Source organism: Prionailurus bengalensis, chromosome A1, assembly GCF_016509475.1.
Source record: "Prionailurus bengalensis isolate Pbe53 chromosome A1, Fcat_Pben_1.1_paternal_pri, whole genome shotgun sequence".
Lineage (NCBI taxonomy): Eukaryota > Metazoa > Chordata > Mammalia > Carnivora > Felidae > Prionailurus > Prionailurus bengalensis.
Window position 1 is genome coordinate 132,993,684 of NC_057343.1, and position 16,121 is coordinate 133,009,804.

Sequence of the window (16,121 nt, forward strand, 5' to 3'; positions counted from 1 at the left end):
ATGGCAAACAAGCTGATGGTCTACTGGAGTGCTGTGAATGTGATCAAAATAGGAGTTCAGTAAAACAGCAGTGACTGCTGTGTGGGCTTGTGATGGGAACCAGTTTAAAAAAAATAAAAGAGCTTAAATAATTACCTTGAGTTTTCTAAGGTATTGTTAGTCACACAAATGTGAGCCAAGTAGCATGCCTCCCTCTCCTTTTTCATCTACTCAGGGATTCAGTTACTTTACAGTTGAAGTTACTCTCTGAGTGACTTAGTCTCAGTGGGGACCGATCAGCTGTCCAGGCTGAACTATGAAGCTGGATCTTTCTTTGGGTCTGCCACCCAGAATGCCCACAAAGCCTGTGAGATCTGAGATCAAGGAGATGAGCTAGTGCCGAGACAGGCGATGGTGATGCTTACAAGGTTAACAAACTGAGGCCCTATTGAATTTGTCTGTAAAAACTCTCAAAACACTTACAGGAGTTGCAAGGATATTGACAGACACTTTTATTTTAAAATTCCTAAATAAAGAACGACAAACAAATGCACCATAAAATGTATTAAAGTGTCTTTGAAAATGTATTTTTACCAGTTAATTTTAATTTTAGAAAACTGAATTTAAAATATAGATGAGAAGAAAAGGACTTGACAACATTTAAAAGAATAACCTGAAATTGATTACTGCAAATTTGGTGAAATCACTCACATGCGAAAACTTTCAACTGACCTTTATATGACAGTGCATTGCAACAAAGAATATGTAAGGAAGGAAATGCCTCCATGGTTTAAATCAAAATTATGAGGGCATGTCTGTACTTATTCTTTAACACAATATCAATTCCATGTTTTGAAATGGTTACACTTCCACAGTGAAGTGTATGAAACACATAATTGCTTACAATGCCTATCATGTGTATTCCACTTGAGTACTTCATAAATTAAATGATGCTATACAAATGCAAATTATTAATTATTTGTTATACATGTGCAAATATTAATTATTTTATGATCACACTGATTTTGTCTCCCCACAGGGCTGGCTGAGTATAGAGCAAATATATTTATTTGCATTAATGGAGACTGAAAACCTTTGCCCTTTCCCAACTATAACAGAAGAGGTCGGTAGATACTGCTATACTGTAGAAATACTGAGGGTTGTCCAGAATTTTGCTAACTACTTCTATGAAATGCCATTTTTAATAAGTAATGACAGGTCCAGTCAGTCCAGAGATCACACAAAATCATACTGGTATAGTTATGTGCCATGATTTATTTGGGTCTCAGATATTAGAAAACAACTAGCTACAAGGTTAATTATAAAACCACAGGAAAAGGGCATTGATTGTCTAGAAATTACCTTTCTGGAACATTATTTTTAATGTAACCTAATAGATTTCCTTTTTGACATTCAAAAGAATAATACTCAATTTTCCTTGTATCCAAATATATCGATTTGTTGTAAAAGGATTTAAGGTGGCCTTCACTAAGATAACACAGTTTAAAAATAAGTGAGAATGGGGGCGCCTGGGTGGCGCAGTCGGTTAAGCGTCCGACTTCAGCCAGGTCACGATCTCACGGTCCGTGAGTTCGAGCCCCGCGTCAGGCTCTGGGCTGATGGCTCAGAGCCTGGCGCCTGCTTCCGATTCTGTGTCTCCCTCTCTCTCTGCCCCTCCCCCGTTCATGCTCTGTCTCTCTCTGTCCCAAAAATAAATAAACGTTGAAAAAAAAATTAAAAAAAAAAATAAGTGAGAATGAAGAAAGAAAAAAATAGGAATTAGAACATAAAATGCAAATGAACCTCATGTAAAAATACAGACCAAAAGCCCTTTATACTGGCTTCCCAATTCATGATGTCCATCAGCTAAATCCATTGAATAATAGATATTGATAATATTTCAAAGACTGTCAATCACATTATCAAGCTAATTAGAACCCCCATACCTTTTCTGTGAAGTTAAGAGGAGCTACTTTTGCAAGTAGGAAAGTTAAGACACTGGGGTTAACAGATTTGTTCTTGAAGTAGCTGAGAGAGTTGGGACTAGAATCCAAAGTTTTGTTAGCTTGCTCAAATATCTGGCCATACAGACTATTTCTCTTTTAATTTTAAATTACGTTGGTAAGCCCCAAGGAGTAGGTAGAAGTAGGAAGAGTGTGGGTACAGGAGAAACACAGCTAGCGGGTCTATGTGTGACTGCTGCTCATGCACTGTTTCATACTTTATCTTATACCCAGATTTCTGTGTCGTGTTTCTCATCTCTGGAGCCCTTATAATGACCCAATCAGAAAACTCAAGTGTCTCAAAGTACTGCTTCAGCAGGAACCCCTTGCTGCACTGTCTTACCTGGCCCCAGTCTCCAGTCACCCAGCGAGGAGGAGGGCAGCGGCCCAAACTGCAGCGGATACGGACAGGGGGTTTGTTCTCTTCTGGACACTGTGCAGCTGGGAATGTTTTAGAGAGGTCACTGCTCTTGCACAGAACAATCCGATGTTTGAATCCCGGACCACATTTGGGAGTGCACTGGAAATAAAACAAATACAGCAGTTTAAATGAATCACAGCAGTTTAAAGATAGAGGAAAATATGAGGAAGGTCTTTCTTAAAGTGAATGTTTTTGGGTATACAATATGCATATAGACAAAATTCTGGGCAAAGTCGTTCAGATATGAAAACTCCTTAAGTTTTTAAGCAGAAGTACCTTTAACTTTTCCCCTAAGGATTTTAAGAGTTAAATCCAAAGTTTGCTTCTTGGCTAACTTATTTTCTTCTTTTATCATGGGTAGGTTTATTCCTCGATACCTCCCTGTCCTTGGCCACATTTTATAAACACGATATATACCAAGTGTTGTGCTAAGAGCTATACAGTTTTTACAGAAATCCTAATTTTTGGAATGTGGAATCCTTGGTTTCCTACTTGCTAGGTGTAGTCTTCTGAAAAGAATCCTTATTATTAGTAGACAACAAGAACTCGTCTTTATGAAGCAAGCTAGGGATTGATTGAGATGTGTATTCTTAGAGGGTGGTAACTAAGAATACATGGCCATTGGTCAAAGTTTATTGCACAGAAAATCTCTGAACTTTTCCTTGTACATAATAAATTTCCCTAAACATAATGCTTTTGACTCTTTAGTTGGACCAGTCTGTTCTTCATACTGAGGAAAAGATGCTTCTTCCAATTATTTACCTCTTCTCCAGGTTCATTGGAATGCTATTTCTTAGAGTCATCTATTAAACATGGTGACTGACTAAAGTCCTCCAACTTTCTACCCTGTATGTTTGAACCCTTCCTTAAAATCTGTTCTTCCTCTGAGTCAAGTGAGGACCTTACCCACAACATTTTGAAGCCCTGTTTCTGTACCTTTTGTTCAAAAGAAAGAAAGAAAGAAAGAAAGAAAGAAAGAAAGAAGAGAAGGAAGGAAGAAAGATCCCAGATCTACTGCAGGAGCTACATTAGACTGAGGAGAAGGGAATACAAAGTGAATAAGATGGTCTCTACCTTCCAGGAGCTCATAGTTTTATGTAGGAGATATACATGTGAACACAGGTTAAGTAGCATAAAAGAGGATGTAGAATATATATATTCTTGAGCCCAGAATCACCATCTTCCTATCTGTAATTACATGTTTACATGTCTTCTCATCCCTTCCACACTATAAGCTCCTTAAAATTATTTCATTTCTAATTTTTCTTTGTACACCACCCTGTCCTGACCCTCAGGATTCAGCACAGGGCTTTGAGTATGCACTCAATAAACACATACTGTTGTATATCTGGTAGGATGGTTTTCATTTACAATCAGGTAAATCAAAGTGTGCTAGTTGTGGGATGAGGATATCATAATGAACACTATATACACCCCGCGTGGTTCTGTCAGGGCAATCTTTGAGCCTGGTGTATGTCATAGAGAGAAAATTACTACTTTTTTTTTTTCAGGTGAAATCAAGGATCTCATGAAAACTTCTCATCAGCATGAATGTAATAACAGAATATATATCCTCCAACTTAGAAAAAATTTCATTAAGATGCATTTTGAAGGAGGAGAACATCCAGTTCTTTCCAAGATGGCTCCAGGAGAAGCTTTAGTTAGGGTCTTAGTGGTCAAAGTGGTCAAATTCCTGATGTCTGCTACTTCTTTTCACAGCCAAATCAACATCCTTATTTCCAGCTGCTGCTCCTCTCTTCCCATAGAATCCATCACTGGGTCCTGTTAATCCAACTCCCACATCTTTCTCACATCTATTGATTTTTCTCTGTCTCCACTGCCACTAATCTTGTTTCAGACAAACATCATTTCCTTCATGTAAGACTACATTGTCTTTCTAACAGGTCTCCGTATTTCTTGCTCTTACCTCGATCCACTGTCTAAAGCACCAATCAATTATGTTCTCCTGTGATTAAAAAATAAATCCTTCAATGGCTCATTATTGTCCTCAAGATAAAAATTCAAACTCTAAATATGCTGACTGTCCCCTGATAGGAAGGCTAAGTTTACCTTTTCAGATCAATCTCTCCACACTAACATGCAGTATTCTCCAGTGCAAGCCCAGGGCCACGCACAACGCCAATGCTGCTGCCACTTCTACTAATTAACCACTACTAAAAATAATAATGATAGTAGCAGCTACTGTTTAATAAACATGATATATACCAAGGGTTGTGCTAAGTGCTATAATTTATATAGTCTTTACAGAAATCCTACGAGATGGCAATTATTATTCTGTTTCTTAAATGAGGAAACAATCTTAGACTAAATGGTTAGTAGAAAGTCATGCAGCTATTAAATGGCAGACGTAATGCTAACTCTTACTGTTTCCTGAACGTTAGGCTTTACACTATGTCCTTTGCAATTGTTACCTCAATTAACCCTTAAAACAATCCTATCACTTTATATTTCAGGAAACCAAGACATGCAATCATGTGTTCTGTATGACGAATAAAGCCTCGATTCCGGTCTTTTGAGCTTGCCCCACCTGTGTCTAGTCCTCCCGACTTCACACCAAGTCTCCTCCACCATCCACCAATGTTAGAAGCCGAGGCCTTAGAGGATTTCTGCCATTCTTTTAATGCTAAATATTATTACTGATAATAACACTACTACTTCACATTTCATTAGAGCTTCACAGTTCAGGAATCACTTTCAAATACAGTATTCTTATACAAGTTTTTGAGAGTGAGTACAGATAAGGAAAACTTAAGCAGCTTAAGGCTAAAGAGATAGCAAGTGGTAGAGCAGGAAATAAATCCCAGACCTTCTGATCCACACTTTAGCTCTTAGCATCAGCAGGAAGTCATGAGAACACAGAAAAAGTATTAATTAATTAATTATTAAAAAAACAAATTGAGATAAAATGCAAAAAGACTTTAGGGAGATAGAAACATGTAGGATATATGGGATATCCAATTTTAGGATTTTAAGCTATGATTAGTTCTCATAATGGGAACATTTGCTAATAAATTCACTTGTGCCACTCTCCTCTCCCTTTGCATTTTAAAAGCATAATATGTGTATTAAAGCTGGGGACATATGCCCCTTGCTTGTTCGAATATCTTTTTCCAGTAGCAAGAAACTTCTGCTATTATTTGAAGAAGGTAGTAATATCCAGCAGTCTTGGCTAAGAGCCTATGCCGAAGTCCTGCTTACACTTGGGGGAGGCAGACAATGCCATGACACACAATTCATTCGTTTGTGGCTAGAAGTCCCCGGGAAACCAAAACCAAAACAAAGAAAATAATGGTAGTAACAAGGAGAACAATAAAAAGACAAAGCGGTGCTACTATTGATTGTCAGGCAGTGTCCTGAGTACTTTGCATGTCACAGTGTACCTGATCCTCACAGAAACCTCCTGAAGTACCGTTTCCACACCCACTCTGCAGGTGAGAAAAGGAGGCACTAAGAAGTACAGGTAAATCCAAATAGCAGCTTTCCACCAGAGCTCTGAAAGCAAATGTACAGAGACACAAACCCTCTGTGGGACAATGTGAAATTATATGTAAAGCTGAACATATAGTGATGACTTCTACCGAAGAAATAATTTTAGAAAATTACAACCCAAACTCCTCTAAATAAGCCAAGGATATTCCATCCCATCACACTAGAAGTAGAGAGATAGTCAAGTGAATTCTTGAAATAACGAATGACTGAAAACTATATTTCTGCCATATTCTGATTCAATAAATATACCAGTCCTGACCCCTGCAGACCTAGCCACAAATATTACATGTCTGTATCCAAAGCCTCAACTCTGGTCTCTGTAAATATTGTACTTCTTAAGAGTGATTATAAATTTAAATGTTTAAAAAATTCTTGTAAAAAAAAAAGTAAAAGGCATAGGGATGCCAATTAGACCAGTTTTATTCAAAGAGAACTCTATCCTGCAAATTCTTTTGATGTTAGGTCAGAGATGTTCAAGGAGAGAGATGTCCCTCAGCTTGTTTTTATTTTTACTTCTTCCTTCTGCTTTATTAAGCCTACATTTCATCTTTCCGCCTCTCGAGACTTCTGATAAATAAATACGTTTATTCATCTGACAGCTTCAGTTTTATTTAACTATCTAACAACGTAAGAAGTTCTAGAAAAGCAAGATGTAGCCATGATTATGGATATGATTAATAGGCATTAACTTCATTGTAAGTGCTTAGAGTCTTCTCCGGAAATAATCACTGGTCTCTACCCACATAAAGGGTAGATTTGTACACATTTTTTACCATGCCCTAAAATTCACTAGTAATAATTAGATATTGAATGAGTAATAAAACTCATTTTTTTAGATGAAAACATAATTATAAATAGACATCAAAATCCATCCCATTCATTCTCACAATAAACTACATAGGTAGCTGGGTGGAAGATACTATTTCAGTAGACAATCCATTCTCCACCCCCCCCAACCCCAACCCCACCCCCACGGGGAGAGTACAAATGGGGGAGGGGCATAGGATCTGAAGCAGGCTCCACTCTGACAGCAATAAGCCTGATATGAGACTGGAACTCACCAACCGTGAGATCATGACCTGAGCTGAAGTTGGATGCTCAACGGACTGAGCCACCCAGGTGCCCCTGGACAATCTATTCTTTAGTAAAATTATTTTTCACTATTTTTCTTTATTGCAGGTAAATACCTTTTTTTCCTATTTATTCATATAATCAAAATTTCACAGTTATTTAAAATCTGATCAGACCATTTGTTTGTTTTCATCCCAGTGAGATATAGGAGGTCATTTTTATGAGAGATGTATTTATGCTTTAGCTTAATGATCTACTATTAAAAAGCAAAAAACGTATTTTGCAGAGAAAAGTATTTGAAAACACAACAGGGAAAACAATTTGGCTCTCACTTGTAAAGCACAGAAATGTTAACAGTTTGGGGTTAGACTGAGTTCTCTCTGGAGATACAGGTTTAATTTGCTTAGTTATAGTACCAGAGTAGAACCTAGAAGTAAGCAAGGTGGTGTCATAACTGTCTTCTAAAACAAAGCACAGTCACCTGCAGGTAGGTTTTGCACCCTACCTTTCCAACCCCACCCCACCCCCCAATTCCTTCTTAACTAGTGCTACCTAAATGTAAATCCTATCAAATCAATTGAGAATGTTGCCAGCAGTCATCCACTTGTCCAAGAGTAAGTACAAGAAACAGACCTTTTCCAATGGCTACTCTGTGGGAGTCAAAAGAAACTATTCCAATACATCAAAAGAATGGCTTAGGATTGCTGGAGCCCATCCACAGTATGCAGCAACGCATCTAAGAGTTACTTGCCAAGAGAGGGCAAAAACAGAAAACCATTTAAGTCCAACATAGTATGGGTGATCCCGAGAGTGAGGCTAGATTATAGGAAATGGGAAAGCCGTGGCTTCATTAGTTTCACAAAAGGCTGCTGAAGAGTCATTTTCCGCCAAGGTAATTTGGCTTTTTGTTTTGTTTTGTTTTTTTTCTTTTGCCATAAGCAAAAGAAAATAACCCGGTGGGTTTCACTGATGGAGAAAACGAAAAACGGTTCCTGGCTTTGCAACAATGGAAATTTTATATTAGAGAGGCCAGCAAAGAAAAGGAAAAGGGCAAAGGGTACATTCCTCTTGCTGCAACATGTTTTCACTAGTTGAACCTCACCCTTGTGATTAGCAGAGCTCAGACAGCTGATGGTTGAAAGTGGGGAAGGGGCAGAAAGAGAAGGGAAGTCTTCAGGGGTGTGTCAAATGAATAATGTGTGAAATATTTGCAGCAGCTAACCAAAAAAGATTGAACATTGCCTGCTGTTCTGGTAGGACCTCCTCTTTTCAATAGCGGGAGGTATTCCATTCCTCTGGGGAGAAAAGGCTCCTGTTCTCACTTTGTTCTCCATAGCTACTCAGACGTTTATTTCACTTAATACTATTTACTTTCATTTATTTTTAACCCATCCAGGGAAGAAGTGGGCTTCCTAGTAAAGTAAAAAAAAAAAAAAAAAAGGAAGTGTGAGAGTGTACCTCTCCTTTGGAAAATAAACAGGAAAGACACTGCATCTTTGTCCTAAGTTTTGACTTAGCTATCTTTTTTTTTTTTAATTTATTTTGAGAGAGAGACAGAGACAGAGAGAGACAGTGTGAGCAGGGGAGGGGCAGAGAGAGAGGGAGAGAAAGAGAATCCCAAGCAGGCTCTGTGCTGTCAGCACAGAGCCTGATGCTAGGCTCAAACCCACGAACCATGAGATGGTGACCTGAGCCAAAACCAACTTAACCAACTGAGTCAGACACTTAACCAACTGAGCCACCAAGCTGTCCCTTGACTTGGCTATCTTAAAGAAGATAGCAGAAATGTGATTAAAAGCCCACCTAACTTTTTCATGTTTCTTCAAGCAGCCTCCAGGAGTGCCTAAGAGCCTCTCAGAGCTTTTTGAGCAAGTTATCTCTAAGAGTGGATAGATAAGAATCAAAATTCTCAGAGCAGGGTAATTAAAACATATATGAGGTTGATTTCAAAAGAAAACCTTAAAATGGTATTTGGAATGGAAACATGCTATAATATACACATGCCTTTTTTTCAAGGTGATTATATTTGTTTTATGTTAAAATACAAATATAATGATACAGAAGAGTGTAGATCAAGGGATCAATGTGAAATAAACCTGTGCAAGTGATTTTAGTGTTTTCATGGTTGGCACAAATTTTTTCCAGTTTCTGCTTATGAACTTAACTATTTTTCTCCATTTTTAAAATGTTTTTTTTTTTAATGTTTATTTATTTTTGACAAAGAGAGACAGAGACAGTGTGAGCGGAGAAGGGACAGAGAGAGAGGGAGACACAAGTCCAAAGCAGGTTCCAGGCTCTAAGCTGTCACCATAGAGCCTGACACGGTGTTCAAACACATGGACCACAAGATCATGACCTGAGACAAAGTCAGATGCTTAACCGACTGAGCCAATCAGGCACCCCCATTTTTCTCCACTTTGGTAGCAAGATGATATATAAAGTTGAATCTTTATTATCATCTACCACTACTTCATGCAATCTTGTTTTCCATTTATTCTTTAAAACAAACCCTCTTCTTTATCCTACTTTCACGTCATGATCTTTATGTTTCTGTTCAGTTGTTTCAAAAATATTCTCTGAATAAGTAACTGAATAAAAAACTATCTTGTTATCAGGAATATCTTCTCCAGTTTCCCTATTCTCTTCCTATTTCATATCCCATATGCCAACATACAGTTTAGCTCCCATCAACGAAAAAGCTTTTCTTCTTTTTTTTTAAAGTTTATTTATTTATTTTGAGAGAGAGAGAGAGAGAGAGAGAGTGAGAGAGAGAGAGCAGGGGAGGGACAGAGAGGGAGAGAGAGAATCCACGCAGTCTCTGCCCTATCAGCACAGGGCCTGACACGGGGCTCGAACTCACAAACTGTGAGATCATGCCTTGAGCCGAAATCAAGAGTCCAATGCTTAACCAACTCAGCCACTCAGGTGCCCCAATGAAAAAGCTTTCTGATTGCACTCCAAGCTATTCTGACCTTCTTAGCTCTAAATTTCTATATCATTTATACATGTATACCTCACAATCCACCATTTTATTAAACATTGTCTAAAGTTATTCTCTATTTTCTTCACAAATATTTACTTTTCCAAGCTTATAGGATTCCTTTGTATTGCTCATAGTGCCTATTCCAGTGTGTTTACTTAGTACTAAATTATACTTAGGGACTTGACCTGAAACCCTAAAACTGTTGAAGCCAATCATCAGGCCTCCCATAATGATTTTCCAATAATAAATTTGTCATCATTTTCAACGACTACTTATGAACTTCTGTGAGGGTCTTGGGCACTGAAATGCAGGTACAATAATTTTCAACATATGTAGAACTCTACAGAATGTCTATTCTTTATCAGTCGATTTTATCTTCCAAATCAATTTAGGAGTTAATCCACTCACTTCTAGGGAACAGAAGAGTTCACACTGTTTTCCGTAACCACTCACCATGAGTATCTCTACATTTGATTGAAACACATTTGATTGAGGTAGGCAGATGTAATTACTGAAGCTGGAGTACGTCCAGGAAACTTGGGAGAACACTCCCAATTCCCACCAAAGATTCCATAGATAACTACAACTAGTCAGAATCTCCATTTCCATGTACCATCCTAAACACAGTCCCTCTTTTAGGCTCAGGCCTCTACCAAATTAAGGCCACTCCAGCAGTAAGATTCACAGGGGGAAAAGTTACAACCAGGGGTTCCTAAAGAACAATGTATGTTTTCTGTTTATTTAATTTTTTTTTTTTTTTTTTTTTTTTTTACAAACTTATGAGGTCTACAGGAAATACCCAAAGCAAGTACCACAATGTTTCCAGCAGGAAATGCATCCTGTTTTGCTAACTTGGAAGAATGGCCTTTAGTTATGTAGCCAGGTACTTATTCTTTTTAATATTAACCAACATTATAGAAGATTTCAACCCTTCTTTGGGAAATGTGGAGAATGATATGGTGTTTCCATTTGTATGTCTCATGAAGAACGAGGAGTCAAGAATTAACTCTATCCCTTTCCTCATTTTTCATAAGGCAATTATTCTGAGCTCTATGGATTATTTTAGGCTCTTTTATATACATGTAAGGCAGAAAAACATTATCTTAGTCTCCCTCACTGATCATGAAAGCAGAGGTTAATGATAAAAGCTGAATTGGACTTTGTATATTACAACCTCAACTCCATGTTTCTTCCCCAGATGCAACAGAAGGAATTAAAATATACTTAGATATATAATAAGTGATAAAAAATTGATAAATATTCAAATGTATGAATTATGTAGTTAGGCTGCAACATGACTTGGGAAAAAAGATTTATCACTAATTCTGAGCTTATTTGCTGCTCGAGAATAGCAAAGGAAGAGAAAAACCACTTATGTGAGTACTCATTATTCTATTCTTTCCAATTCACGTTAGGTTGATTTTTAATCAAATTGATGTCTAGTTTCTCACTGATTTCCCTGACCCAGAAAAACCTTACTCCCTGACAAGGAGCAATGAAATATAACAGGGCCAAATTTACTGTTAGGCAGTCCTTACTTGCTGAGTTCTAAGGTGCTCACAAGCTCAGGTGCCCTCACTATTAAATGCTCTGGTATTGATTAGTTAAGACATCTCAAAACATACAGCCTCAGATTTCCTTACTTCTGACCAGTCCAAAGCCACCCACTGAGGTGGACATGACTGGTTGTTGCAGGACTCTATTTCAATAGGCCGGTGTGTTAAACAGCCGCTGTAGTCCAGTGTCTCCTCCTCTGAAGGTCCAATCTTCCTGATGCAGAGCACTGCCCTTGTGCGCATTCCACCGTCACAAGTCTTGCTACACTCCAACCAATCCCCAATGAACCACCTGCAGCAAAAAGTGGAAGAAACACAGAAAAACATTTCCTCAGTACAGCCGGAGATTTTCGTCAATGGACTACACTCTCTCCCTAAAAGAGCTGACATTTCAGTGTTGGTTGAGGTGACAAATGACAAATGGAAGAGCTGCTAAGGAAAAGAGAATACACTGTCAGCTGCCTTCCAAAGTGTAGTGCCTGGGCTCTGAAACAGGCAGAGCCTGGTCCAAACAAGTAATGCACCATATGTTTTTAACCACATTGATACTTCCCCTTTTCTAAATTAATTTTTTAAGGGAGAAGGCAAGTGGGGAAGAGGGGTGGGGGGCAGATATAGAGAAAATCTTAACCAGGTTCCATGCTCAGCACTGAGCCCATTGTGGGGCTCGATCCCATGGTGCTGGGATCATGACCTGAGAAGAAATCAAGAGCTGGATGCTCAACCAACTGACTCACCCAGGTGCCCCTCTAAACTAATTTTTAAGATAAAGATAACAATATAAATATAAATTGTGAGACTGTGATGAAGATTAAATAAAGTAATAAATATGAAGCTTCCAGTCATGTGCTGCTTAAGTGTTTAACAACTGGCTCTTTATGGAGGGCAGCGATCTTGATTTGTTGAATTTACCAATTTTGTGGGGTGAATAACTCACTAACGCCAATTTCAACCTACATCCCTGGCATGTTGAACACAAGAAGATATGCTAATAATAGGATTTCAGGAGCCAGTGCTAGCTTGCTTTAGCATACCTCTGAAAGCTCCTAACATTGTGTCTAAACACAACAAACAAGAAACAGGAGCTTTATTTATTATCACTTTGAAGCAGGTTCTCCTACAATCAAGAATTTAGTGCTAAAACCACATTAAAGGAGCTAGGGATTTGTTTTTTGATTTCCAGGTGAAGGTCAGGCTCTGCAGAAGATAGAAGGACTTTATTATGCTTATAGGGCAGAGAAAGCCTGAAGATATACAAGTCTTTAAAAACCTGCACCAAGAGCAGAGCCTGAGCCAGCTCTGTGAAAACATAGAGATCCCTTGTTGTGACCCCTTTATTCCTGAAAACAGCATCTACGCAGCTAATGGGGGAAGAAACTGAAATAACAAAACGAACATGTTTCACGTTGGCAAGTAAACCACTTTTTTTTTCCCTAAAGTCATAAATGAACTTTTATAGATGTAATTTTAGGGTGTGTACGTGTGTCCATGTATGTATGTATGTGTGTAATACGTCTACAGAACTCACTCTTTTAGGCACATTATTTGGTCCAAAGATGTGAATCAAGATACAAATTAGACCAATGAGAATTTGGCTTTAGAATTTTTAGACCTCCACTAGAGCAAAAAAAGCCCTTTCCCTTCTCGTCACAAAGGTGCATAAAGCTGTAAGAGCTGCTGGTGGCCATGCACCCTGTCAAGTGGAATTAGCTGATGTGAAAAAATACAGAGGAGCTAGAGGGCCCTGGTTCTGTTTCAGTCCTGGATTCTAGCCATTCCTAAAGCTAGATCCATGGTTGCCCTCCCCCCAGTTTTGTTAAGTAAACCAACAAATCCTCTTCTGTGCAGAAAATAGCTGAAGTTGAAGTTGTATTATTTCCAACCAGAGTGTTGATTAATATACTATTGCATTTAATTTAATAAATATATGTTGAATGCCTACTGTATTCAAGGAATCACACTTTGTTTTGTAGAAGAAAGTAAGGTTCGTGTCACGAAAATAGTTATCCAAAGTCATGAAAAGAGCAATGTTGAAACTAGGACTAGATCCCCCAGCAGTTACTATTTCCATTGAATTTCATTTTTAACCCTGCTAAGTAGTAGGATCTAGGTCAGAAGCATGAGGTCACTAGTCATTTTCATCCATCCATGATTATAAATCATACAACTATCCTCACAGGATATGCTAATGCTCTTGGGTAAGAGACTATCCGGAGGGAAGAGCGTGAGCTTATGTGATTGCGCCAGTTTTGTATGTGGAAGATAGTACTTTAGTGAAGTCAGAATACTAGTTTCCAAATTTGAGCCTGTAGTTAGCCAAATGAGCAGCCATGGCCTTTGTCCCTTACAGAGTGGAAAACCAGTATTTAGAAATATGGCAATTAACCAGTTTCTAAAACTTAAAATACATCTTTCCAAAACTTAAACACTTTCAACCTAAAATTCATTTAAGTAACAATAATTTAATCCTGAGAATCTCATATTAATGGGTTTTTTTCTAAGTTATTTTCCAGAGGAGACTTAAAGCAATTTTCATATTCTTTCCATTTTGTTTTCCACACATGAACATGATCCCAAGTTGTTAGTACCATTTTTGGTAAAGAGGAAAATGTGTACTGAGAATAATAACTTGCATGCCAGCCATAGTGAAACTCTGATTCAATTTGCAACAGTGATTTCATCACCAAGATTAGGGGATAAAACAGAAATGTGTATAACTCAGCCACAAAAAGTCCAGTCATACCACCTCCAGCCATGATCTCATTAGGTCTCATAATGTAAGAGGGATGGAGGCCTTCAAATTAAACACAGGTGCCCAGAGTAATAGCAGTGATTCAGGAGGTGTTGCTGTTCTTTGCTGCATGAGGTCAGGGCCACCTCCATCTTTTTATTCTTTGTCCTCTCTTTTATTGCCAACCATCTCTTAGTCTAGATGCATCAGTCAAGGATTTTATTTGGAATGTATGAAAGTAAAAGTATTAACCACCCTCCCAATTTCCCTTCTGACTCGAACTCTGATTTCAGTCCCGGTTGCATCTTTATTGCTCACCAAATCATCCCTTCCCATGTCTCTCCACAGGATTAAATCACACCCTAGTTATTTAACTTGTTTTGCAATTTTGCCACTGCATCCACTCATCTCATTTTCTCTATTCCCCTGTCCAGTTTAAGACATATGGCTTCTTTCACCTTCACTCTCCCCATGGCATTTGACCCTCTGATGACCTTCTCCCCATTTCTCCTTTTTTCCTTCTCTAGATTTTGTGGTAGAAAACATAAAAATTCTCTCTGGGAATGTCAACTGCTGAATTGTTATAGTCTGAACAATACCAGGGATGCTTGTTTCTGAGCTCTTCCCAACACCCAGGGATCAAATTGTCTACATTCTCACAAGTGTCTTCATATCCATTGGACACTAACAACTAGTGGGATTCATGTTCAACTGTCTGAAATAAGAATGGTGTGGTGTCATCTGTGTAATCTTGAGCTACAGTGTCTGTGTATTAATAGGACAAACAATATATTATGGGGGGGCAGAGGGAATAAGAGAGACACTATAAAATATGTTCACAAACTTAGGTTAACTGGAATATTTTTGAAGCAAGAACCAATCATAAAACTAGAATATTATTTTTGCTTTTTAACTTAAAGGGAAATGGCAGAGCATAGGAAAATAAACTGATATTTGATGTTTAGATTAAAAGAGAGACAGAGAGAAAGAGATTTCCCAGCCTTTGTCCCAGAGTCCAGCATCTACTTATCAACTCTTCTCATAAACACAACATAGCAAAATTAAAAAAAAATCATAATCTGACAATAACATCTTTACTCAAAGAGAGATTCAAATATGTAACCCATTAACTACTTACTAGGATACTAGAATTTTACTATATTTTAAAACAGGTTAAAAAAAAATCTAAACATTAAGTTGGTAAAAAGAAAATCTGCTCATTACTCAACTAACTGGAAAGTAAAACTAATACTAAGCATAAATCTCTATGCCCTAAACATTTCACAGGTGAGATTTTTCTACATTAAAAAAAAAAATGAAGGGGTGCCTGGGTGGCTCAGTCAGTTAAGCGTCTGACTTCGGCTCAGGTCATGATCTCGCAGTTTGTGAGTTCAAGCCCCATGTGGGGCTCTATGCTGAGAGCTCAGGGTCTGGAGCCTGCTTCGGATTCTGTGTCTCCATCTCTCCGCCCCTCCCCTGCTCGCACTCGGTCTCTGTCTGTCTCTCTCAAAAATAAATAAACATTAAAAACAATTTTAAATAAAACCTAACCCGCAAGTAAAAATTTCTCCCCAGTCCAAGCATCCTTTAGCACTTTTGTTAAAAATTCTTGTTTTTACTTAACATATCCTTAACTATAGTTATTTTCATACATATTTATCCGATTAGATTGTCCTCAGGCAAGTGAGCCATTCTTCTGAAAGCATAGAGCCTTTCACATTGCAGTTGCTTAAAAAATGTTTTCTTAACTCATGGTAACAGTATTATCACAATGTATAATACTCTATTGTTTTCACCCCTCTGATTTTTACAACTTTAAAAACTAAAGTGTCATACAGGAATAATATTCAATATCCAAGAATTCTTC

At 38.0% G+C, this 16,121-nt stretch overlaps 1 protein-coding gene across 3 annotated transcripts in view; it reads right to left on the minus strand.

Moving 5' to 3' along the window:
* Nucleotides 1–16,121, minus strand: part of ADAMTS6 (ADAM metallopeptidase with thrombospondin type 1 motif 6) — a 304,055-nt gene that overhangs the window by 16,907 nt on the left and 271,027 nt on the right. For 2 of the 3 annotated variants that reach the window (XM_043591205.1, XM_043591214.1), the window contains 2 exons: nt 11,611–11,815; nt 2,326–2,502 (listed from right to left, as the gene is read on the minus strand). In XM_043591205.1, coding sequence (XP_043447140.1) covers nt 2,326–2,502; nt 11,611–11,815 — 382 coding nt within the window. Of the gene's footprint in view, nt 1–2,325; nt 2,503–11,610; nt 11,816–16,121 lie in introns of those variants that run through there. The other variant, XR_006298916.1, reaches the window with a different exon arrangement.